Source organism: Ylistrum balloti, unplaced genomic scaffold, assembly GCF_031769215.1.
Source record: "Ylistrum balloti isolate Yb309-2 unplaced genomic scaffold, AGI_CSIRO_Ybal_v1 Utg370464, whole genome shotgun sequence".
Taxonomy (NCBI): domain Eukaryota; kingdom Metazoa; phylum Mollusca; class Bivalvia; order Pectinida; family Pectinidae; genus Ylistrum; species Ylistrum balloti.
Genome location: NW_026782306.1, coordinates 178,752 through 205,830, shown reverse-complemented (window position 1 = coordinate 205,830; position 27,079 = coordinate 178,752). Strand labels below are relative to the sequence as shown.

Genomic DNA, 27,079 nt, shown 5'->3' with positions numbered 1-27,079 from the left:
ACTGTTGACATGGTAATAAACGTAGTAGAAAGACCTTCATGTTCTCTGTCATCAAACATAACGTGATGCAATTAGAGAAAAGAGTGTAGTTAAAACCACCTTAAACATACCAGGCATATCTGATTATGATGGGGAGACTTTTTTTAACAAAGATTAATGATCACTCTCATGTATATTTAATGAAAATTAAATGGAATTAATACTTGCTTTATTTTTTTATTTTAGAAATGAATAAAAGGGAAGAATTACTGTCTATTGTTGACGATGGAAACCTGCAGCAGTTTGTCAAGTTTATCCAGACTGTAAGACTACTCTCATGGTTTAATTAGCTTTGATTCTATTTCTTTATAGATACAAATCTGTAAGTCTATTTAAGTCATGATTAGTATGGCCCAATCTTGTGATTTTTTTTTCTCTCAGATGTTATGTCTATGAAGATAGAGTTTCGTGACATTATGGAACCTTCAGTCCAAAAAATACACTCTTTAAGATTAAAACTCAGTGATAGATATAAAAGATAGTAAACTTTTTCAAAATATGGCTTTCTGTTATACCGACAATGTCATCAGAAATCTCAACTTTGTTTCAATTCTGACAAAATTTGACTACAGCATGTAAAAGCTACATTTGACACTAGTATTTATCAGATGGTGCCCTAGGGGCTTTGACCAACACTTGTACAAAATACTCAAACCAATTTGACTCAATTCATTAACATTCAGTATTACATTTTCTTTAAATAGTTGAAATCTGAAGGAGTAGACTTGGTGGAAATTTTGAGCGGCTGTAGTAAGAAACAGCTGGACAAGCTGTGGGAAGGAGTACAGCAAACATGTGCTGTAACCATGCTGAGTTTAGAGACTGGCGACGATGGCAACGACGATCGTCTAGAGCAGGTAGGTAATTGTGGTCAGTCCTACATGAGGAATGTGACACTGCATTCGTCCGCAGCAAGAAGACAGTTGTAACTGAGTGTCTAGACAGACTTGAGTTATGTGTCACAAACAGGAAGTTTGATGGTTAGGACTACAGCGGTCTAGTAGGTGTAAGTAGTAGTTCTAGACAAAGTTTGGACAAGCGTTGGTCAATGAGACAAACCACAAACAGTGGATTGGTACTGGTCATTATACTTTATGATATGTTATTGTTATTATTGGATCTGTGAAGATAGATTTTTTTACATGTCGTTATGGTTGTAGGAGATGATGAAGATCCTGGAGGTGCTTCAGTGTGTTGTCGACTTAGCATCAGCAGCTATACAACAGGAGGAACCTCACATCTCCCCATGTTTAAAGTCAACAGCAGTACTTTTACTTGGTAAATATGGATGGACACAGTGAGATTCTAAATCATTTCCACTTGGAGTTTCAAACAAATCTATGGGGAAAGCAAAGTTATCAGTGTCAAAATGACTAAAACATTAGTTTCAACACTTGTTTTAGCTCACCTGCCAGAAAGGAATGTGAGTTTAAGTCATAGCACTGCATCCAAGGCCTGGTCTTTAATTTTTTCTCAATGAATATAATGCTCTTAGCAATGATATTGGGACTTTTACATGCTGGGATGAAGGACTACAAAGTTTGTGTAAATGAATGACCTTGACCAATTTTTGAGGTCACAGAAGTCAAATGTGTTGAAATATTTAAAAAAAAATTCTTGATAACCAACAACCTAAGATACTGATATTGAGTCTGTAGCATGCTGAGATAAACAGCTACCAAGTATTTGAAAATGAATTACCTTGACCCCATTCAAGGCTCAGGGATCAAATGTGTTAAAATCTTTGAACAACTTCTTCTTAATAACCAAAAGGTTTGTTGTCATGATGTTGAGCATGTATCATGCAATTTGTCCAGATGAATGATCATGGCCCACTTTCAAGGTTATAATCTTTAAGCAGGTTTTTTTTTCAAAAACTGTGATTTATCATATGGACAAAGAGGTATGATTGCACCTCCTTGTTCATATGTCAATGTTATGAATAATCAGCCTGCATACAAATCTGATACACCATCACGAAGAAGCTAGGCATGAAGAAGCTAGGCACGAAGAAGCTAGGCACGAAGAAGCTAGGCACGAAGAAGCTAGGCATGAAGAAGCTAGGTGTTAGCTGTTTTCCCTGATTTTCTGGATTATCATTATTATATATACATTTTTCTGCATCCTGTCAAATCAGGTAGTTCATTAGAGCTGAGAAGTATTGGACAAAATTATCCAAAACCAAAGAACATTAAACAAGTGAAAAAGGCCAAATACCAAAGTCAAAGCACTCACTTATTCAGTTTAAAATAAATTGGCCATGATGAGAATTTTTGGTCAGGTTGTGGGGAAAAGGGGTACCAGTTTTGTAGAATCAACTCCTAGAGTTTTTGACATATAAGCTTGAAACTTTGTACGATGTTGGTATATATGTTGCAGATGTGCACCTTGTATTATGGATTCATTCCAGACATTTTTCTGTATTTTCGGGGCTTTGGAACTTAGTTATTTTCCGCAGTTTGGCAGGGAAAAGGGGTACCAGCTTTGTAGAATCAACTTCTAGAGTTTTTGACGTAGAAGCTTAAAACTATGTAGGATGTTTATATATATGTAGAAGATGTGCTCAACAAATGAAACACCCTTAACTGTCCTGTAAATACCATATAACATTGCACTCATCCCACAACCCGGCTGATTGTGGCTTTGCCCCATTTTTAATACATATTTGAATATATGTTGAATTTTATAACTTCCAGGGTCATAATTATAGTCCAGTAGATTGTTGGAATGAAGTGTTGCCAGGTTTGTTCAAATGAATGACCTTAACTCACTTTCAAGGTCACATAGGTCAGATTTGTCGGGAAATTTTATGCTTCTCTTCAATAATCATATTTATAGGTTTACTCTTGCCTATGCCTGAGACTGCCGACAGACTTAAGAATGACATCTGTGTGTTGTGTGAGAATTGGTGGCAAAAGAAACTGTTTGGAAAGGAGGACCTAATAACCAATGCCCTCCTCTACCTGTTACAGCGCAGCCTTAATCTTCAAACCGTAAGTTTTCATATTCCTGACAGATGATAAAGCCATCTTGTTAAGGTGTTACAATTTTTATTTTTTCCTCAGTAGGAGATAGGAAGTAAGACAAAGGTGTGATTAATTTTACCTCTCCCTCCCTAATATTCCACTCATAAGTAGTGGTAATTAAACTCTGGGCATCTTGGTTCCTGACCCGAATTTTTTTTTTTACTTTTGTGGACTGCCAGTTTTAGTTAAATACATGGTCAGCAGAGATTTGTCCCTGGAATGTATAGTGATTATTATGTTTGTATGTGGTAATAATGATGTCTGACATGGTCAATGTATTGTATAGTGATTATTATGTTTGTATGTGGTAATAATGATGTCTGACATGGTCAGTAGAGATTTGTCCCTGGAATGTATAGTGATTATTATGTTTGTATGTGGTAATAATGATGTCTGACATGGTCAGTAGAGATTTGTCCCTGGAATGTATAGTGATTATTATGTTTGTATGTGGTAATAATGATGTCTGACATGGTCAGTAGAAATTTGTCCCTGGAATGTATAGTGATTATTATGTTTGTATGTGGTAATAATGATGTCTGACATGGTCAGTAGAAATTTGTCCCTGGAATGTATAGTGATTATTATGTTTGTATGTGGTAATAATGATGTCTGACATGTCTTGTAGGTTTTAGTAAAATCATGATCACAATAGTTTATCTATTTATCTTTAGATACTAGAAAATAAAGTACATTGTCTTGTGTTAACATCCGCACTACAGTATTATTGAAACAAGTCTCGGTGAATTTACAAGCATTTTATATCAGCAGTAAATGTTTTTGTTTAACATATATGAATGTAAGCCACATACAAGAGTCTTGATGAACTTTAAATCAAATCAACTTACCAATGACCAGAAATAATGCTGAGGAAATCTGTTCTATCTTTGCTCAGGTAGCATGTTTTCTGATTTGTGGCATTCGGGGTATCATGGATCCACTCTACAGTAATCTCTTTGTCTGTACACTTGTCCATTTGTCCATCTATAGCATCTGTCCATTCATTTGTCCATAACACAAAGCGTGTGTAGATGATACCTTATGAATCCTTCACCATGTGTATTTCTTATCTTTGTAGAAAAAAGAACTTAAACGATTATGGTCTTTACATAGTGCCCTGTCACTCATCAATATATCCGACGCCAGCAGTGATATGCTTCGTGACCTATTGTGTCAGTGTGTTATCAGCACATCTTTTGTGAAATATGATGAGGTAAGCTAGCAGATATTAAAATTACTCACAGCATTTATATCTAGTGCAGCCTTGTTGGTTAAGTGTTGCTTAACATTATAACTACAGGTATGGTTATATAAGGACAAATGTTCTGTAAATTGTCTAAATTGATAACAATAAGACCGTTTAATTCTGTAGAACTTTTACATTATGTAGGGGGTTCGTTTCCTTGGCTGTGTTATGAGTCTGGACCCGAACTTGACAGATTGTTTACACAAGATCATCAAGAATCACATGCCAATATCAAACAGGTAGCCTCAGTCTCTACAACAATCAGTCTCTACAACAATCCCAACATTTCTGAACTTTTATTGTCAGATCAAATGTCAGTTTAGTGGTAAACCTGTGAACTCAAATTTTATTGGAAAGAAAATTGTGTTAGTCGTGGTTGTCTGTCCTATCTTGTCCAGTTCTAAATCAATGACAAATGTGGAGAAGTTTCCGACAGATTTTTACTTATTTACCCCATAATGTAATAACATTAACATTTCCTGGTCAGATAATTTGGTTTATATGAGAAAAGGGACATTCAATTTTCATGTCTTATAGGCATTTTCTGTGCTTTTTTTTGTACAGGAATATAATGGAAAGATATGGAGAAATCTACTTCAGAGCCTGGCAAACAGCCACTGGTGCTGTGTTAGAGGTAAGACTACTGAGCCAATAATTCCTGTCATATTTATCCAGCAATGAACCCCACTTAGTTGTACTGCTGTTGCCCAAAGTTGCTAGAACACTATTTTTTAGGAAGCACTAAGGGACTTTCAGAAATTTCATATGTAAATTTTCCTCGGTGCGTTATCGTCCTTATTAAGTTTTGAGACCGATCAGAATGTAAGGATTGTATGAAAAATAATAAAGATCACACGCTGAAGGGTGCTAAAATCCCTCTGATCTCTTGTCTTAACATTTTGCCTTTTGGTTTGTAGAAGTTGGAATCTGCCATACAAAATTTTATGGATCATGCTGTTCATGCTAGGAAGTGTTTAGCACCTGGCCTGCGATGTGTAAGTAGTTTTTTTAATGCCAACAAGCACCCTTATAAAAAAATTCATATTGCCAAAAGTCAACCAGGTTGAGAACAAACTAATTAAAAAAATAAACAAAAAAGTAATATAGCAGTATCTTTTGTGGGATTTTTTTCAGACGAATCCACAATTTTAGTTTCAAAATTTTGATGAGATACAGTGGATTCTTCAAAGTTGAGTGAGTCCCACAGGAACAGAATAAGTCCAGGAGTTAAATATCTGGGTCTCCAAAATCACTGTTCAGAAAATTTTAAAAAATGATTGGAAATGTGAAATTGAAAATATTTTAGAATATAGGAAAACCTGCAGTTTATTTTCAAAGGTGCAAACCTAAACTTACTTGCATTTGATCTTCATCACTCTTTAACAGAAAACATAAGCAGTCCAAATATCTATATACAAATTACTGTTACTGTACTGAAAAACATGTCACTGATTCATCAGAGACTTTGTCTATAGACTGTGTCATCAGATACAAATATCATACACAAGAATTCTTTAAAGGAATTGGTATAAGAACAAATCTCAGTGCTAAGGTGATTTGTAATGGAGTTTTTGTGTCATACACTGAGTACCATTATAACTACAGCAACTGTTACACTGGTTACATATATCCCTGATAGTCTAACACCCTTGTATGATTTCTCAGTTTCTTAGCTACTTCCACAAGCAGAGGAAATACAGTGGTGTAGACAGTATGCTGTTGAGGTTGTACGGCCCACTGTTGTGGCGGTCACTCAAGGTCAGTCCTGTTGATTTCTGTTTATGATCTAAACACTGTGTTAATCACATACAGAAATTTCATTACCGCAGTTGCAGCTGTCTCTTAAGGTCAGTCACTGTGGTTTCTGTAGAACGATATGTTCTTGTATCATATAGTAATTATCCTAAGAGAAGGCAGGGACTCAACTTATTAGTTCTGACTGAAAGCCAGGGCTGAGCCTACGGTAGGTCAATGTAAATACTGTCTGCATTTCTATTGAAAACATCTATATATATATATATATATATATATATAGCTTTTATATCTGGGTCTCAAAATATTTATATGGGTGGGCTTATTACTTAGCCTATACTAATTGTCAGATAAAATATTATTTATCCTTCAAGATACAGAATTGACTAAAATATATAAATATGATTTGTCTTGAGAGGATTGTGATATGAGATATTGTAATAATGATATAAGGAGCGTTATACATGAAGTGCGACCATTTTTTTCTGTTTTGCCATTAATAGGTAGCTAACTGCCATGTCAGGGAAAATGCAGCCATGTTGTTGCTGGACTCGTTTCCGCTTCAAGATCAGGATCTGTGTATTGAAGAACTTGACCAGCTCCTACAGAAACAATTTGACATTTTCCAGGTGAGTACAGTCCGCAGTAAGTGTCGGGAAATAGGTTGTAGTAGATGATATAGTTTTGTGGTTGTATTATTTCAGATTGTCCCAGTTAGTACTTGTTCACAGTGATTTTATTTTGCACTATCCCACCTTAAGTAGTAAACAAAGCATTTTCTGGTGTATTTTGTTTTTTGCTAAAAAACATTTTCTGTGTGTTAATATCATGCAGTTGTAGATGACAAAAAAATTGAATACCCCAGCATATAACCAACTATACAGAGATTGGGAGTAAATCCTGACTTAGCACTGAGATTCTTTTGTGGACAAGCACTTGTGGTATGAAATTACTTCTTAAGGAAGTTAATTGTACAATTTAGATTCATCAACCTAAAAAAAACCAAACAAACAAACACGATTTCTTGCCCCAGAAATTTCAGTGGTATGAGAAGGACATAGTGTTCCCAGTTTCTATCTCATCCCATCCTCTTCCTAATCAGTGTCATATCTCGAGAACCTCTCAACAGATTTCATATTTACCTCCTAGTATCATAACATTAAGTTCTACTGTCATTAAAGTCATCATTTGTCAAGATTAAAAGGGTCAAAGGTCACATTTGACAACTTCGGCAGATTCCTCAAACATTGTTAGGAGTAGGTCATTCATGCTTTTATAAATTTACATTTACAATTTCAGATATTAGAGAATTATCAAACAGCCCCATATAATATTTCTTTTCTGATGAGGACATATATGACATTGAAACAATCAATTAATTTGTCACATTAAAAGATCTGCGTAACAAATGTGGTATATAAACCACCTTTTCAGGCACTGCTGGAAGACACCTACTCAAGTATTCGCTCTGTCACTGTCCGGAAGCTGAGTAAGATCTTAAGCACCTTCTGCGAATTCATCCCTGTAGAAACCATCAAAAATCTTGTCACCAAAATGATGCAGGATCTGGTTTGGGATGCCTCGTCTGCCGATGTTAGAGCTAGCGTTATACTGGTGAGTAATCGTGAATATCTCTCTTCTGTTGCAAAACTATGTTGGAATTATTTTCTTATATAGAAAATCATTTTTATTTCTACTGTAGTGTACTACATGTTTAGTTTAATCTTAGATGAGACATAATGACTCTGTAGTCTTCATGAATGACTGGCTAATGTCGTACAGACTGTATCACTGGGAACTGTAATATGATTCATGGATGTCTCAGAGTGAGTTTAATATGTAAACGTGTCAGAATGGGATAATTTTGGTTTGTTTAGGTTTCAGAGTAAGACAGTTTTGTTTGTTTAGGTTTCAGAGTAAGACAGTTTTGTTTGTAAAGGTTTCAGAGTAAGACAGTTTTGTTTGTAAAGGTTTCAGAGTAAGACAGTTTTGTTTGTTTAGGTTTCAGAGTAAGACAGTTTTGTTTGTAAAGGTTTCAGAGTAAGACAGTTTTGTTTGTAAAGGTTTCAGAGTAAGACAGTTTGGTTTGTTTAGGTTTCAGAGTAAGACAGTTTTGTTTGTTTAGGTTTCAGAGTAAGACAGTTTTGTTTGTAAAGGTTTCAGAGTAAGACAGTTTTGTTTGTAAAGGTTTCAGAGTAAGACAGTTTTGTTTGTAAAGGTTTCAGAGTAAGACAGTTTTGTTTGTTTAGGTTTCAGAGTAAGACAGTTTTGTTTGTAAAGGTTTCAGAGTAAGACAGTTTTGTTTGTAAAGGTTTCAGAGTAAGACAGTTTTGTTTGTTTAGGTTTCAGAGTAAGACAGTTTTGTTTGTAAAGGTTTCAGAGTAAGACAGTTTTGTTTGTTTAGGTTTCAGAGTAAGACAGTTTTGTTTGTAAAGGTTTCAGAGTAAGACAGTTTTGTTTGTAAAGGTTTCAGAGTAAGACAGTTTTGTTTGTTTAGGTTTCAGAGTAAGACAGTTTTGTTTGTAAAGGTTTCAGAGTAAGACAGTTTTGTTTGTTTAGGTTTCAGAGTAAGACAGTTTTGTTTGTAAAGGTTTCAGAGTAAGACAGTTTTGTTTGTTTAGGTTTCAGAGTAAGACAGTTTTGTTTGTAAAGGTTTCAGAGTAAGACAGTTTTGTTTGTTTAGGTTTCAGAGTAAGACAGTTTTGTTTGTAAAGGTTTCCGAGTAAGACAGTTTTGTTTGTAAAGGTTTCAGAGTAAAACAGTTTTGTTTGTTGAGGTTTCAGAGTAAAACAGTTTTGTTTGTTTAGGTTTCAGAGTAACACAGTTTTGTTTGTTGAGGTTTCAGAGTAAAACAGTTTTGTTTGTTGAGGTTTCCGAGTAAGACAGTTTTGTTTGTAAAGGTTTCAGAGTAAAACAGTTTTGTTTGTAAAGGTTTCAGAGTAAGACAGTTTTGTTTGTTTAGGTTTCAGAGTAAGACAGTTTTGTTTGTAAAGGTTTCAGAGTAAGACAGTTTTGTTTGTTTAGGTTTCAGAGTAAAACAGTTTTGTTTGTTGAGGTTTCAGAGTAAAACAGTTTTGTTTGTTGAGGTTTCCGAGTAAGACAGTTTTGTTTGTAAAGGTTTCAGAGTAAAACAGTTTTGTTTGTAAAGGTTTCAGAGTAAAACAGTTTTGTTTGTTTAGGTTTCAGAGTAACACAGTTTTGTTTGTAAAGGTTTCAGAGTAAGACAGTTTTGTTTGTAAAGGTTTCAGAGTAAGACAGTTTTGTTTGTTTAGGTTTCAGAGTAAGACAGTTTTGTTTGTTTAGGTTTCAGAGTAAGACAGTTTTGTTTGTAAAGGTTTCAGAGTAAGACAGTTTTGTTTGTTTAGGTTTCAGAGTAAGACAGTTTTGTTTGTAAATGTTTCAGAGTAAAACAGTTTTGTTTGTTTAGGTTTCAGAGTAAGATAGTTTTGTTTGTTTAGGTTTCAGAGTAAGACAGTTTTGTTTGTAAAGGTTTCAGAGTAAGACAGTTTTGTTTGTTGAGGTTTCAGAGTAAAACAGTTTTGTTTGTTTAGGTTTCAGAGTAAAACAGTTTTGTTTGTAAAGGTTTCCGAGTAAGACAGTTTTGCTTGTTGAGGTTTCAGAGTAAGACAGTTTTGTTTGTAAAGGTTTCAGAGTAAGACAGTTTTGTTTGTAAAGGTTTCAGAGTAAGACAGTTTTGTTTGTTTAGGTTTCAGAGTAAGACAGTTTTGTTTGTAAATGTTTCAGAGTAAAACAGTTTTGTTTGTAAAGGTTTCAGAGTAAGACAGTTTTGTTTGTAAAGGTTTCAGAGTAAGACAGTTTTGTTTGTTTAGGTTTCAGAGTAAGACAGTTTTGTTTGTAAATGTTTCAGAGTAAAACAGTTTTGTTTGTTTAGGTTTCAGAGTAAGACAGTTTTGTTTGTTTAGGTTTCAGAGTAAGACAGTTTTGTTTGTAAAGGTTTCAGAGTAAGACAGTTTTGTTTGTTGAGGTTTCAGAGTAAAACAGTTTTGTTTGTTTAGGTTTCAGAGTAAAACAGTTTTGTTTGTAAAGGTTTCCGAGTAAGACAGTTTTGCTTGTTGAGGTTTCAGAGTAAGACAATTTTGACATTTTGATGGATGTTTCAGAGTATGATGAACTTGCTTGACAATCAGATGTTCATTCCCATGCTGAAGCCAGTGTTGCCCCAGCTATGTAACCACATCCATGACACATCTGAGAAGGTCCGTGTTGCTATGATAGATCTTCTTCTCAAGGTCAAAGGCATCAGAGCCATCAAGGTCAGTTTGAGGCTATATTAAAGTTATAGGCAGTGGATGAATCTGATTAAATTCAGTTTAAAATATTTTAAGCATCCTGAAATTTGTTAAACAATTAATCAATTTTTGACACTTTTTCAGCACTGTACACAAATGCAGTGAATATCAGTGTGATAAAAATAGAATTACTCCTTAGTATGTCACCAAATATTGGAATATTTATTTGTTAGGGTGGTATTTAAACAAGAAAATAATATTTGAATATTCCTTATCACAAACGTAATATATCAACATTGGAAGATAACTACGTTAATCTGTCCAATCAGTCACTTTAATCAGCATTTAATTTAATCATTTCTGTTGGATGTTTATTGAATTAATTGAATTTTATTATAGCGTTATTTTCGTAAATACTTAATAGTGGAACAATTTATGCTATGAAGTATAAGTACAATTATTAGGGCCCAGATTGAAAAAAAGTCATACTTTTAGTAATAATTCTTTTGAGTTTTGAAATATGAGAGGACATAAATGTGTCTTCACTATTTTCATGCTTTTTTCACATTTTTTACCGAGTTAATAGGCCTAGAAATTGATCTCATTCCTCATAACTACCATTCTGGAGTATAACTAGTTATTTGTCTTGTTCCTTGTATTGAGAAATTTAGTCACTGTGGGTACTGTTCTGTTCTGTATTGGTATAAGGTTACCAGTATGTTACAGTAGGTATGAAAACAAATATTGGAATACTGTATCAGACAAATATTTGAATAGTAATTTCTGTCAAATTGACATTCCTGCTCCTTAGATATGTACTGCTGAGAGAGGATTGTCATTGAAATAAAACCAGGTGTCTTGGGATAGGACAGGTATTTGATGGGAAAAGACTTTAATCAAGAAATAGTCTTACAGTGGGATAGATGTTTTACTGGAATATCCTTGGACAAATTATCAAATTGAATGAAATTCTTTGAGTGGTAACCCTAAACAAAAACTCATTGAAATAAACCTTAGATAACTAAAATATGTTTTCTTTATGACAGGAATGCTTCCAAATTTAAATTACCATGAATTAAAAGTGTTCTTATTTACTGTTATTTGTTTACCTAAGATTGTTAACATTCCATATCACTTGATATCATTTTGAATTTAATAGCATGTTTTTGCAGTATTGGGATATTGTCCCTATGGAACATGTCTTAGCCCGTCTGGAGATCGACTCCCATCCTGTCGTCCGCCGTATCATGAAGCTACTCCAAAGTACATTCATGCCCCTAGACAAACCAAAGAGTGTCCAGCTTGACCGCTGTATTGCCCTGATAGAATCCAGCCGAGGGGCAGCCAGACAGTTCTTCCACCATGCTCCAGCCCAGATGTCCGTTGAGGACACGGGTAAGGCAAATCAAATTCATTTTAGCTTCCACAATTTAATGAAGAATGAAGGTCAAACGGGTCCTATAGTGCTTTATAGTTCTATGTCTGTCCTGAATTGATGTCATTAACTTCATATGTAAGCTATGTCAATAACTTGTACTGGTTCTAGTTTCAAAATTTTTAAAGTCAAAGTCGCCAAAGGTCAAAGCTTTAACCCTGATCTCTACAGTTGTACGGTTGGTGTCTTCGTTGCCATGGATATTGGTTTCTATCTTCATCTTATTACGGTAGATTTGGACTATTAACGATCGTGTATGCTTTATCTGTTTCAGCCACCTATATGATTTCCATTGTCGCTTGTATCCTACGATGTATAAAAGCAGAAAAGTCAAAGCGTGAAGAAGGAGAAAACTCCGAACAGGAAGGGGTAGACAAATCTACGAGCCAGGATGGAGCATCAGAAAAGGTGTGCAGTACAACTACCTTAACTCTTAACCCTTTACTGTTCATGTGTATTTCTAGTTCAAAAAAAATACGAACTAGGAACAGCATGCTATTTTGAACCCTTATCCCTGTTATGCATTTCTCTGAAATTAAAACATGTTTCGGTAATATTGTAAATGATTTCCTTCAGGGTTGAATTAGATAAAAAAGAAATTCTTATAACAGCTAGTGACATGTTTTATGTTTTGATGATTACTGTCACATTTATTACTGTTAAATAATTAATTTTTGTGGGAGATTTATTTTTGGTTTATTCATTTGAATCCACAAATTTATATATCCATGAAACAATAAACAGAAAAAAGTTGACATGGATTATAGAAGTAGTGGATTTTGTTAAGAAGACTTACCAACAAAATCAAGTGTCTACAAAGACATATGTTTATGGAAAACCATGTAATTTGAGCCCCACGAAAATATATAATTTTACAGAATACCCTGTGGTGCAATGTGTCTATTATATTTCCTGATCAGATTGAAGACGAGGAGGAAGAGGAGGACGAAACTTTGACAATACATAACACAGAAGTGATGGCAGGATTGGTGGAAGCTGTAGTGATACTCTGGTCTGTCATAAACAACGATCTTAAAAAGGTGATTCTATACTCACAACATGCTGTAGGTGACAAAATTCCTTATGGAAGAAAAACCAACATAAAGACCATTTCTAATTTAATATTGGGGAATAAGTGTATGACTCTTGATAGTGAATAAGTGTATGGTTCTGTGTGGTGAATATGTGTATGGTTCTGTGTGGTGAATATGTGTGTGGTTCTGTTTGGTGAATATGTGTATGGTTCTGTGTGATGAGTAAGTGTATGAATCTGTATGGTGAATAAGTGTAGGGTTCTGTATGGTGAATAATAGTAGGGCTCTGATTGTTGAATAAGTGTAGGGCTCTGTGTGGTGAATAAGTGTATGGCTCTGATTGTTGAATAAGTGTATGGTTCTGTGTGATGAGTAATTGTAGGGTTCTGTGTGGTGAATAAGTGTATGGCTCTGATTGTTGAATAAGTGTATGGTTCTGTGTGATGAGTAATTGTAGGGTTTTGTATGTTGAATAAGTGTAGGGCTCTGTGTGGTGAATAAGTGTAGGGCTCTGTATGGTGAATAAGTGTATGGTTCTGTGTGGTGAGTAAGTGTATGGTTCTGTATGGTGAATATGTGTATTGTTCTGGATGATGAATAAGTGTATGGTTCTGTGAGGTGAATAAGTGTAGGGCTCTGTGTCAGGGTTTTCCATAATTTTGTTAGTAGTAGGCTGTGTAGTGAAAGTAGGAGGCTGGCCTGCCGTGTACGTGTAGTCGTGTACAGAACCTTATTACGGAACTGGATTGGTGTAGGCGGCCAAATGATCAAAGTAGCCGGTCAAATTGGCCGGCGACCGGCTCTTATGGAAAACCCTGTGTGTGGTGAATAAGTATAGGGCTCTGTGTGGTGAATAAGTGTATGGTTCTGTGTGGTGAATAAGTGTATGGTTCTGTGTGATGAATAAGTGTATGGCTCTGATTGTTGAATAAGTGAGGGCTCTGTGCTGTGAATAAGTGTATAGTTCAGTATGGTGAAGAAGTGTATAGTTCTGTGTGGTGAATAAGTGTATGGTTCTGTGTGGTGAATAAGTGTATGGTTCTCTGTGGTGAATAAGTGTATGGTTCTGTGTGGTGAATAAGTGTATAGTTCTGTGTGGTGAATAAATGTATAGTTCTGTGTGGTGAATAAGTGTAGGGCTCTGTGTGGTGAAGAAGTGTAGGGTTCTGTATGATGAATAAGTGTATGGTTCTGTGTGGTGAATAAGTGTAGGGCTCTGTGTGGTGAATAAGTGTATGGCTCTGATTGTTGAATAAGTGAGGGCTCTGTGTTGTGAATAAGTGTAGGGCTCTGTGTGGTGAAGAAGTGTATGGTTCTGTATGGTGAATAAGTGTAGGGTTCTGTATGGTGAATAAGTGTAGGGCTCTGGTGGTGAAGAAGTGTAGGGCTCTGTTTGGTGAATATGTGTATGGTTCTGTGTGGTGAAGAAGTGTAGGGCTCTGTGTGGTGAATATGTGTATGGTTCTGTGTGGTGAGTAAGTGTATGGTTCTGTATGGTGAATATGTGTATGGTTCTGGATGATGAATAAGTGTATGGTTCTGTGAGGTGAATAAGTGTAGGGCTCTGTGTGGTGAATAAGTGTATGGTTCTGTGTGGTGAATATGTGTATGGTTCTGGATGATGAATAAATGTATGGTTCTGTATGGTGAATATGTGTATGTTTCTGGATGATGAATAAATGTATGGTTCTGTTTGGTGATTAAGTATTTGGCTCTGGTTGATGAATAAGTAAGGCTCTGAAGAATAGCCTAGAAATAAATATAAAAATCATTTCTCAACTGAAATAGATAATTGTGAGCTCAGTTATCCTGAAAGGTGTAATGTGCCTGTATGTATCTTGGCATATTTACAATTTGTTACAGATTTACCTTCTTAATTAAATAGTAGTATTGCTTTTGTATTTAGTAAGTGGAGACTGCTGGTGGTGGAAAGTACTTCACTCAATATAAAAGTAAAAGTTTGAAAATATCCATTAATTTTACACATAAACTGACGTCTTAAATTTTTTAATCAGTTTTGTTGGTATCATTAGTAACACCACCTTCTTTTAACATCAAAAATGTTCTTTGACTATTTAAGAAATACATTTATGTAAATGATATAGGAGAGATAAATATCAGATTTTAATACTTTTTGTGAAATCATAAATATTTGTCGGAGATTTATTTTTGTTGACTTTTCTTAAGCCATAAATTCATATGTACATGAACAAATGAGTAAAAGTAGATTGAGCTGTATTTACCCATAAAATGAATATGTGACTTTATAACATATATTAGGTGTCAAATTTTAATACTTTGTCTATCAATTATGTTTAAAAAGTTCTATATTATTGGAGATCCTAATTATCGCTTACTCACAGTACCAAACCTTAGGTTTAACCAGCTATTTGTTTGCATTCCAGCGACAGAACCATGCCATTGAGGAGAACCTACAAACAAAGATCAGCATTGGTGTTACAGAAATGATGAAGTTCTTTGATGTAGGTATCAGTAAATGATTTCTGTAAGTTCTTGGTCCAGGGTCTAAAGTTACAGGGTGTTCACTGTTACAGGGGTCCATAGTGAGGAGTGTTCACTATTACAGGAGTTCATAGGGAGGGGTGTTCACTGTTACAGGGGTCCATAGTGAGGGATGTTCACTGTTACAGGGGTCCATAGGGAAAGGTGTTAACTGTAACGGGTCCATAGGGAGGGGTGTTCACTGTTACAGGGGTCCATAGGGAAAGGTGTTCACTGTAACGGGTCCATAGGAAGGGGTGTTCACTGTAACAAGGGTCCATAGGGAGGGATGTTCACTGTTACAGGGGTCAATAGTGAAGGATGTTCACTGTTATAGGGGTCCACTATTACAGGGGTCCATAGGAAGGGGTGTTCACTGTTACAGGAGTCCATAGGGAGGAGTGTTCACTGGTACAGTTTTCACCATGACAAGTGTCCACTGTGACAGGGGTCCATCATGACAGGTGTCCACTGTGACGGGGGTCCACCATGACAGGTCTGCTGTGACAGGGGTCCACCTTGACAGGGTTCTGCTGTGACAGGGGTCCGCCATGACAAGTGTTTACTGTGACAGGGGTCCACCATGACAGGTGTCTACTGTGACAGGCCCACCTTCACAAGTGTCCACTGTGACAGGGGTCCACCATGACAGGTGACTGCTGTGACAGGGGCCCACCATGACAGGTGTCTGCTGTGACAGGGGTCCACCATGACAAGTGTCTGCTGTGACAGGGGTCCACCATGACAAGTGTCTGCTGTGACAGGGGTCCATCATGACAGGTATCTGCTGTGACAGGAGTCCACCATGACAGGTGTCTGCTGTGACAGGGTCCCACCATGACAAGTGTCTACTGTGACAAGCCCACCTTAACAAGTGTCCACTGTGACAGGGGTCCACCATGACAGGTGTCTGCTGTGACAGGGGTCCACCATGACAGGTGTCTGCTGTGACAGGGGTCCACCATCACAGGTGTCTGCTGTGACAGGGGTCCACCATGTCAAGTGTCCACTGTGACAGGGGTCCACCATGACAGGTATCTGCTGTGACAGGAGTCCACCATGACAGGTGTCTGCTGTAACAGGGGTCCACCATGACAAGTGTCTGCTGTGACAGGGGTCCACCATGACAGGTGTCTGCTGTGACAGGGGTCCACCATGACAGGTGTCTGCTGTGACAGGGGTCCACCATGACAAGTGTCTGCTGTGACAGTGGCCCACCATGACAGGTATCTGCTGTGACAGGGGCCCACCATGACAAGTGTCCACTGTGGTGAGGAACCATAATGTATATTTAAAATCCATGCTGTGATATTATAATCCATTGTGTTGTGATATTATAATCCATTGTGTTGTGATATTATAATCCATTGTGTTGTGATATTATAATCTTTTGTGTTGTGATATTATAATCCATTGTGATATTATAATCCTTTGTGTTGTGATATTATAATCCATTGTGTTGTGACATTATAATTCATTGTGATACTATAATCCATTGTGTTGTGATATTATAATCCATTGTGTTGTGATATTATAATCTTTTGTGTTGTGATATTATAATCTTTTTTGTTGTGATATTATAATCCATTGTGATATTATAATCCATTGTGTTGTGACATTATAATCCATTGTGATACTATAATCCATTGTGTTGTGATATTATAATCCATTGTGTTATTATAATCCATTGTGTTGTGATATTATAATCCATTGTGTTGTGATATTATAATCCATTGTGTTGTGATATTATAATCCATTGTGTTGTGACATTATAATCCATTGTGATATTATAATCCATTGTGTTGTGATATTATAATCCATTGTGTTGTGATATTATAATCCATTGTGTTGTGATATTATAATCCATTGTGTTGTGACATTATAATCCATTGTGATATTATAATCCATTGTGTTGTGATATTATAATCTTGTGTGTGTTGTGATATTATAATCCATTGTGTTGTGATATTATAATCCATTGTGTTGTGATATTATAATCTTTTGTGTTGTGATATTATAATCCATTGTGATATTATAATCCATTGTGTTGTGATATTATAATCCATTGTGTTGTGACATTATAATCCATTGTGATACTATAATCCATTGTGTTGTGATATTATAATCCATTGTGTTGTGGTATAAATTCGATTGACTTGTTTAAAATCTTATGTGTTTTGATAGGACCCTCAGGTGTGTTCTGCCCTCATTAACCTGGCTGGCTTTGTTCCTTATAACTCAGTCCCCACCATCAGGTAAGTTCACTTGTTATTCCTCAATGACTGTTGAAGAGAAAATGTCTGTCACAATATTTAACAGTCTATAAACGATTGGAGAACTCTAATAATCATCAGGTAAAACAACCTTCCATCTTTTATATAAAAGTGTTCAAGATGACCTCTTTATATTTTCCTGGTCATCAGTATTAGTTAACATGTTATAAATCACATCTGGAAACTTTTCAGGAATTATCATAATAAAATGGTAAAAGAAAGTAATAGTGAAGATGATGTACAGGGGTTCTGTTCTGCTGACCTAATTAAGGTGGATTGCAATCTGTTCCAGCATATGTCCATAGCACAAAGCTGGCATACAAGATGTCTGATAACATTTTGTTGGTCATTGGTCTAGCTAAATTTGAAATTTAAACAAAAATCAAGGGAGGTAACACTTTTGTAATAAAGACATCTTTGTTTTGATTGTTGCAGTCGTACATGCCTATCCAAACTGAAGAAGATGTCTGTAGAGAGTGTCACAGAAGATTACAGCTCTTATCTAGATGCTCTTTGTAAATGGGACAAAGTGGTGAACATTCTGGACCTGGTGGACGAGTGGCTAACTGAAGGACTTCAGCAGGGAAATAACTCCTTACAGACACCTACTGCAAAGGTATACAGGGGGACACACCCTCACAGACACCTACTGCAAAGGTATACAGGGGGACACACCCTAACAGACACCTACTGCAATGGTATACAGGGGGGGGGGGACACAGCCTTTCAGACACCTACTGTAATGTTATATAGGGGGACACAGCCTCACAGACACCTACTGCAAAGTTATACAGGGGGACACACCCTAACAGACACCTACTGCAAAGGTATACAGGGGGACACACCCTCACAGACACCTACTGTAATGGTATACAGGGTAGACCTCCAATTTAAGGCTTTTTACTGGCAATTTGCAAGTAGAAATCCAAGAATTCCAAGTAGAAAAAATAATGACTTGCTTTTTCAGCAAGTGGATTCATCAGATGCAAACTGTGAATGCCTGTCTATTCCTAACATTTCACAGAATTAAATTGTTTTGAGTTTGATTTTCAAAGTGTAAATATTAGGACAAAGCAGTTCTACTATAAAGTTAATATATATTGGATGAAGCAAGGTAATATATTATAAATCACAAAACAAAACACATTATTTGAATATTGAGATTTGCGATAATAACAAGTAAAAAGTCATTTTAGCAAGTACAAATTTAAGGCACAAGTGACAAGAAATGTTAAATTTGAGGCCTGCAGGGGGACACTCCCTCAAAGACACCTACTTGAACAGTATACACCTCAAAAGACAATAACTTCCAGTTTTTGAAAGGATCCTTTTTGAAAATGTATTGAGATCCATTTCATTATGAATACATTTAGTGTACTAATTTATGTAGTTTTTGATGAAGGTAAGTTGTGAAGAAAACATAGTTTGTTTATCTGACACTTTCTGATCTTTGGTTAGATTTCAGCTGAATTTAGATGTTAAGCTTTATTTCTATCAAAGCAACATTTAGAAATATTTCCCTTCTTCGTCTCTCTCTACTTACGTCATTTTTGTTAAACCCTGATGTAAATCAGAATCAGAAGGTACATATATCTTCATTAACCAGTTATTCTATCCTGTCTAGGTGGGGAAAAAGCGCCAGAAGAGTGTTGGCTTTGTAGTTCCTCAGGAAGCAGTACCAACACTTGGCATAGACTATGTGACTTACATGTTACGTAGCCCGATATGTCGTCCTATCCTCACCAGTCACATCAACGAACTCACACAACTCCAGGCTAAACTGAGGACAGCTATGGTAAGTGTTAACTGTCTAGAATTGACCAAGGATATTTCTTCTTTTCACTAAACTGAGGACGGCTACGGTAAGTGTTAACTGTCTAGAATTGACCAAGGATATTCCTCCTGTTCACTAAACTGAGGACAGCTATGATAAGTGTTAACTGTCTAATTTCTTCTTTTCACTAAACTGAGGACAGCTATGGTAAGTGTTAACTGTCAAGAATTCACCAAGGATATTCCTTCTGTTCACTAAACTGAGGACAGCTATGGTAAGTGTTAACTGTCTAGAATTGACCAAGGATATTCCTCCTGTTCACTAAACTGAGGACAGCTATGGTAAGTGTTAACTGTCTAGAATTGACCAAGGATATTCCTCCTGTTCACTAAACTGAGGACAGCTATGGTAAGTGTTAACTGTCTAGAATTGACCAAGGATATTCCTCCTGTTCACTAAACTGAGGACAGCTATGATAAGTGTTAACTGTCTAATTTCTTCTTTTCACTAAACTGAGGACAGCTATGATAAGTGTTAACTGTCTAATTTCTTCTTTTCACTAAACTGAGGACAGCTATGATAAGTGATAACTGTCTAATTTCTTCTTTTCACTAAACTGAGGACAGCTATGATAAGTGTTAACTGTCTAATTTCTTCTTTTCACTAAACTGAGGACAGCTATGGTAAGTGTTAACTGTCTAGAATTCACCAAGGATATTCCTTCTGTTCACTAAACTGAGGACGACTATGGTAAGTGTTAACTGTCTAGAATTCACCAAGGATATTCCTTCTGTTCACTAAACTGAGGACAGCTATGGTAAGTGTTAACTGTCTAGAATTCACCAAGGATATTCCTTCTGTTCACTAAACTGAGGACGACTATGGTAAGTGTTAACTGTCTAGAATTCACCAAGGATATCCCTTCTGTTCACTAAACAGAGGACGACTATGGTAAGTGTTAACTGTCTAGAATTCACCAAGGATATTTCTTCTATTCATTAATGAAACCATAAAAAGAAGGTCTAGTTCTTTATCAACAAGAATTTAATACCAATAAAACTAAAGAGCAATCCAGGAGTTTGAAGAAAGAAAACTCAATTTTTTGATGATTGAAAATGTTTTGGAAAGAAAATAATGGTCAGGTGGAGTTTTTTAGATTTGAGACAGTGTTAGGATTGCTGTGTTAGATTTTTTTTAACATTGATTGCTAATGGAGGTGTTTTCCCAACAGAAGTGTGTGGAGCGGAGCCTGATATCAGAAGCTGATGCTGTGCCTGATCACCTGTTAACGGCCAGCTTCAGTCTCTACTGTAAACTAGCTGGTATTCTTCATCAATCGGTAAGGATTTCATACCTGTTAACAGCCATTTTTTGCCTCAAATGTACAAAGCAGGCATTTTTCATCAGTCTTAAAAGGCATTGCTGTCTATCAATCCATACATCTAAATAAAAGTTCCCAGTTCCCAAAATTTCATATGATTCCTGCATGCAATAATTATTGAATATGGAAATAGATGTGTATCCTTGGAAATCTAGCTTCCTATTCCTTGAGAGTATTTTAATTGATAAGTTTGTAAGAGCAAAGTTAAGTCTCTAATCTATCATTAATGGTGTGTGCTATTGTCTGTCAACATTTCCTATAAATTGCAATTGTAAATGGTGGGTCTGAGGTCCCCAGGTGCTGAGGAGTGTGGCCCAATATAGAAATCTATTAAGTTTTTAAATGAACATTAATATTCGTTTGTTAGAATTTGCAATTACAATTTAAGGCAGTCTTTTTTTTTATAAATGACATCTACTACTGGTTCAATACAGGGGTCACGGTCCAAATTGCTTGCATTCAAGCATTTGCTTCAAACAAAATGCTTTATAACATTCAGACCCTTTCTTATTGTTAGCAAGTACATATGAAATTATATAAGTATAGAATGTGATATTACCTTATACTAGCCCCATGTCCAGTAATGTTACAGATGTGCATACATAAACATCAACACGTTTGGATTGGTAAGACGATATACAGGATCAGAAAGGATTGTGTCTTGCGCAAGCAGAATACATGTGTAAAAAATGTATTGATTTATTTTTATTTTAATTTGCCATTAAAAACAATTTGTGATGTTTCATGTTTGACCATTTCAAGTAAAAAAAAAAGATACATAACACCATCAAAACCATCTTATCTTCCTCAATCCTGTCAATCATTGCCTGATCTTGTAAATAGTCTACCCCATTTGGAGTAATACAGCGGATCCTATTATCACTTGCTTCACACCAGATCTAAAATGAACATTCCACTTTGATTTCAGAATATTATCGGATAATGTTTATTGGTTTTCATTACTTAATTTAAAACAGTACATTTAATTTAAAACAGCACATTTTAAAATAGATCGCAATAAGCGATCTCGTATCGAGGACAAAGCCAATCAGCTATCTCGTATCTAGGACAAAGCAAATCAGTTTTCTCATATCTAGGACAAAGCCAATCAGTTATCAAGTATCTAGGACAAAACCAATCAGTTTTCTCATATCTAGGACAAAGCCAATCAGTTATCTAGTATCTAGGACAAAGCCAATCAGTTTTTTCGTATCTAGGACAAAGCCAGTCAGTTATCTTGTATCTAGGACAAAGCCAATCAGTTTTCTCGTATCTAGGACAAAGCCAATTAGTTATCTAGTATCTAGGACAAAGCCAATCAGTTATCTAGTATCTAGTAGAAAGCCAATCAGTTTTTTCGTATCTAGGACAAAGCCTGTCAGTTATCTCGTATCTAGGACAAAGCCAATCTGTTTTCTCATATCTAGGACAAAGCAAATTAGTTATCTTGTATCTAGGACAAAGCCTTTCAGCTACCTTGTATCTAGGACAAAGCCAATTAGTAATCTGGTATATAGGACAAAGCCAATCAGTTATCTCGTAACTAGGACAAAGCCAATCAGCTATCTTGTATCTAGGACAAAGCCAATCAGTTTTTTCATACCTATACAAAGCCAATCAGTTATCTCGTATCTAGAACAAAGCCAATTACTAATCTGGTATATAGGACAAAGCCAATCAGTTATCTTGTAACTAGGACAAAGCCAATCAGCTATCTTGTATCTAGGACAAAGCCAATCAGTTTTTTCATACCTATACAAAGCCAATCAGTTATCTTGTATCTAGGGCAAAGCCACTCAGCTATCTCATATCTAGAACAAAGTCAATTAGCTATCTCGTATCTAGGGCAAAGCCAATCAGCTATCTCGTATCTAGGACAAAGCCAATCAGCTATCTCGTATCTAGGACAAAGCCAATCAGCTATCTCGTATCTATGACAAAGCCAGTATGCTGATAGTCTTCCATGTTCTCATGGCAGCTTTATGTTAATCATTTTTGATGCAAATCCAGATTAAAGATACTCTTTTCTGATGTAATCGTTTACAATTTAGGATATTGTGAATATTTGGTCTGAAGAATGCTTTGGTGAAGGGAAATCAGATTTGTGTAAATGGTGGTTCTCAATTACCTAGGGCCAGAGCGGCAGGGCCCAAAATGGAATATCCATTTCTTTAAAATCTATCTTATTCTTGGGAATTGCAGATTAATGTCTGAAGTTGGTCTGAAGCATGCTTGGGTGAAGGCTGATAAGCTTTGTATAAATGGTGTGTCTAACCCCTGACCCTCCACCCCCACTCCTTTTACCACAGAGTAGGGCCCAATTGGGGAAATAGAGTCTTTAAAATCCTACTCCTCCTGTAGGAATGATTAAATTTTGCATATATTTGGTTGAAGCATCCTTTGATGAAGTGAAATCTGTTTTAAATAATTTTTTGGTGTTTAGGGCCTTTGAGGGGAGATAGAGAAAATTCCTTAAAATCCTACTTTTCCTGTAGAAGTGATTGGATTTTACCTATATTTGGTTGAAGCATCCTTTGAAATTGAATAAACTTTTGTTTTTAGGGGGCCATTGAGAGGCAGGGGGGAGGAAATTAAGCAAATTTTGTAAAACCTTGTTCAGGGATACCTGGATGTTCTCTAAAATCTTTCTTTGTTCGAGCAGGAGACATCTTTGGTGAAGAGAACCTAGTATTATACAAACGTTGCATCCTTATTTGAAGGATGGGTGAGCCTGTTACGGGCAATAGATACAAGTGTTTTAACTTATCCTTTCATTCAAATAAATCAAATTTTAGCAAAATAAACCAGGTGAGCGATACAGGCCCTATGGGCTGATTCCATTCTCAAAGCAAAATTTTTAGCAACTACAAAGTCCAGCTCTCTTAAATGGCATCAGGCCTGTCAAGAATTATATGACGTTTCCATAGTCAATTTTACTTTTTCCAAAGCAACAAAAAGGTCAAAATCTGTTCAACAGTTTTTGCGTGTTATCATAACAAGCTGTCCAAGACCATTTGTGTGGACAATTCCCATATCTGATATATATATATACTATATATATACTAGGTTGTTTCTATTGTGAACAGTTTAATATGTATAAAGTCAGTAGATTGTTGTGTATCTAAGTATTCACTTGATTCTTCTGCAGAATACCAAGCATGATGCCAATACCACATTTGGGGAGTTATTTTCTTGGGCAGATGTATATCTCCTACCCAACCTTGGCCAAGGAGAAAAACTGGCTGACACTACATCTAGGAAACGTACTCTACTTTCTTTGACAGAAACATTTCTTCTTCCGAGCCCAGACCCACAGGACAAACAAACAGAAGTGTCCAGGAAGCGTCCTTTAAATCAGGCTGGACAAAATTCAGTGACGCTGGCAACTTCTGTTTTAGAGATGATTCTGGCTGCAGGGGGTGATCTCCTCTTAATAGGTGTCGGAGACACAAGTTTTGCTGTACTGCTAGCCAACTTCTGTGTTCTGTGTCTACAGAGAGGTAGGTGACACAAGTACTGCTAGCAGACTTCATTGTTCTGTGTCTACAGGGAGGTAGGTGACACATGTACTGCTAGCCGACTTCTTTGTTCTGTGTCTAAAGAGAGGTAGGTGACACAAGTTTTTCTGTACTGCTAGCTGACTTCAGTGTTCTGTGTCTACAGAGAGAGGTAGGTGACACAAGTTTTTCTGTACTGCTAGCTGACTTCAGTGTTCTGTGTCTACAGAGAGAGGTAGGTGACACAAGTTTTTCTGTACTGCTAGCTGACTTCAGTGTTCTGTGTCTACAGGGAGGTAGGTGACACATGTACTGCTAGCCGACTTCTTTGTTCTGTGTCTAAAGAGAGGTAGGTGACACAAGTTTTTCTGTACTGCTAGCCAACTTCTGTGTTCTGTGTCTACAGACAGGTAGGTGACACAAGTTTTTCTGTACTGCTAGCCAACTTCTGTGTTCTGTGTCTACAGAGAGGTAGGTGACACAAGTACTGCTAGCAGACTTCATTGTTCTGTGTCTACAGGGAGGTAGGTGACACATGTACTGCTAGCCGACTTCTTTGTTCTGTGTCTAAAGAGAGGTAGGTGACACAAGTTTTTCTGTACTGCTAGCCGACTTCTGTGTTCTGTGTCTACAGAGTGGTAGGTGACACAAGTTTTTCTGTACTGCTAGCTGACTTCAGTGTTCTGTGTCTACAGAGAGGTAGGTGACACAAGTTTTTCTGTACTGCTAGCTGACTTCAGTGTTCTGTGTCTACAGAGAGAGGTAGGTGACACAAGTTTTTCTGTAATGCTAGCTGACTTCAGTGTTCTGTGTCTACAGAGAGAGGTAGGTGACACAAGTTTTTCTGTACTGCTAGCTGACTTCAGTGTTCTGTGTCTACAGAGTGGTAGGTGACACAAGTTTTTCTGTACTGCTAGCTGACTTCAGTGTTCTGTGTCTACAGAGTGGTAGGTGACACAAGTTTTTAGGCTAAACGTACTCCGTACGCGTAGCCTATTGGGACGGCCTTTCAGACAAAATTTACCGATCCTGGCCTTCTCATTGGCTGAAATATCGAAAAGAGTTAGAGCCCTCTAGCGGCAATTTTCTGCGTAAATAATGCCGCGATCTTTCAAATCGCTATTTTAAAAGCATCCAAAATTAGTTTATTTTTTTTAATAACAATACGATTACTTTATATTTAAAAAAAGAAGTAAAGTATGGTTGAACTATTGATAAATTTTGAATAATATATTTTACGGAATTCTCGACATGACGTAAGGGTACAAAACACTGTACGTGCGAGTTGATAAGAAGCTAGTCTGGGGGCTTAGTTTGAATTATCAACTAACAGCACTTTTAAACAAACAAAACTTACAAACAGAACATCAATTTTGTTTTAATCCTTGTCGTTGTGGCAAGATCGTCTTAATATATAACATCACTTTACCTCAGTCGACGTCACCGAATTGGACTGTTCGTCCCAGGCGCACACCCGCCGATATGACACTTTTTCAAGTTTTTAAAGATAAAAAGTTTGCGCTTCGTAGGCAAGGTACATTTGGTGCTCATGATTTATGAATAACATATTTTTAATACTGTACTGATCATGATGTTGACTTTGTTATAACTTATATTTTTTTTTGTCTTTTAGTTTTATTTGATGAAGGTTGATTGTGCTGATTTCTCAAGGATTGTTAATGTGTATCAAAGTTCCTTGAAATGAAAATATTCCTTCAAACAAAGCGCGTATAAAAAATCCCAAATATTCATGTTTATAATTATCAATTAACTAGAACGAAATATTTCCATAACATATTTATTCATTTAGCGTGTCATGGTGACATTATCTAATGCATTGGAGATCAAAAATAGTAGTAGCAAATTTACGGTACACTTTAATCTATCTGAAATGTTGTGTACACCTTATCTACTTTCCTCAAGTACAAATATAATCATGATAAGTAAGGACTATTACTATGCAATATATTCAAAATAAAGAAGGTATAAAGTCCTTTCGATTTGTTTAAATCCTCATATTGATAGGAGAGTAATTGCAACATCTTGGGTATTTCAAAGGTTTTATTTAATCAACTTCATCATAGAGCTATCTATCATTTGGCTTGTTGGCGATAAATATATGGTTGTGTGTATTTTATTTATTCATTTTTTTTTTTTACCTATTTTGATTTGTTCACATTATTGTCGTCAAATTTGAAATAAGAATTAAAGAAGATATAAAATCGCTTAAAATTTAGAAAAATAGCCTCAGGTTCTCTTATTTTAGTAATTTTTGAATTCCAAAGTGTAGGAGTATGGGGAAAGTAATATAGCTTTGCAGTTATTTGTGAACATTTTTCAATACGTTTAGCCTCTCAGTACTTTCAGTACTTTGATCCTGTACTGCTAGCTGACTTCAGTGTTCTGTGTCTACAGAGAGGTAGGTGACACAAGTTTTTCTGTACTGCTAGCCGACTTCAGTGTTCTGTGTCTACAGAGAGAGGTAGGTGACACAAGTTTTTCTGTACTGCTAGCTGACTTCAGTGTTCTGTGTCTACAGAGAGGTAGGTGACACAAGTTTGTCTGTACTGCTAGCTGACTTCAGTGTTCTGTGTCTGCAGAGAGAGGTAGGTGACACAAGTTTTTCTGTACTGCTAGCTGACTTCAGTGTTCTGTGTCTACAGAGAGGTAGGTGACACAAGTACTGCTAGCAGACTTCATTGTTCTGTGTCTACAGGGAGGTAGGTGACACATGTACTGCTAGCCGACTTCTTTGTTCTGTGTCTAAAGAGAGGTAGGTGACACAAGTTTTTCTGTACTGCTAGCCAACTTCTGTGTTCTGTGTCTACAGAGAGGTAGGTGACACAAGTTTTTCTGTACTGCTAGCCAAC

The 27,079-nt window shown here is 36.4% G+C and overlaps 1 protein-coding gene across 1 annotated transcript in view; it reads left to right on the top strand.

Annotated features, from left to right (window-relative positions):
* Positions 1-27,079, top strand: part of LOC132555225 (condensin-2 complex subunit G2-like) — a 59,695-nt gene that overhangs the window by 18,143 nt on the left and 14,473 nt on the right. Inside the window, exons 3-23 of the mRNA XM_060219574.1 lie at positions 226-302; positions 744-896; positions 1,200-1,317; positions 2,878-3,032; positions 4,144-4,278; positions 4,456-4,550; positions 4,876-4,945; positions 5,229-5,306; positions 5,977-6,069; positions 6,567-6,692; positions 7,498-7,677; positions 10,185-10,337; positions 11,486-11,708; positions 12,023-12,156; positions 12,669-12,788; positions 15,188-15,265; positions 17,469-17,539; positions 17,993-18,173; positions 19,182-19,352; positions 20,563-20,670; positions 23,861-24,212. Of these exons, the coding sequence (XP_060075557.1) occupies positions 226-302; positions 744-896; positions 1,200-1,317; positions 2,878-3,032; positions 4,144-4,278; positions 4,456-4,550; positions 4,876-4,945; positions 5,229-5,306; positions 5,977-6,069; positions 6,567-6,692; positions 7,498-7,677; positions 10,185-10,337; positions 11,486-11,708; positions 12,023-12,156; positions 12,669-12,788; positions 15,188-15,265; positions 17,469-17,539; positions 17,993-18,173; positions 19,182-19,352; positions 20,563-20,670; positions 23,861-24,212 (2,871 nt within the window). The remainder of the gene's footprint in view (positions 1-225; positions 303-743; positions 897-1,199; positions 1,318-2,877; positions 3,033-4,143; positions 4,279-4,455; positions 4,551-4,875; positions 4,946-5,228; positions 5,307-5,976; positions 6,070-6,566; positions 6,693-7,497; positions 7,678-10,184; positions 10,338-11,485; positions 11,709-12,022; positions 12,157-12,668; positions 12,789-15,187; positions 15,266-17,468; positions 17,540-17,992; positions 18,174-19,181; positions 19,353-20,562; positions 20,671-23,860; positions 24,213-27,079) is intronic.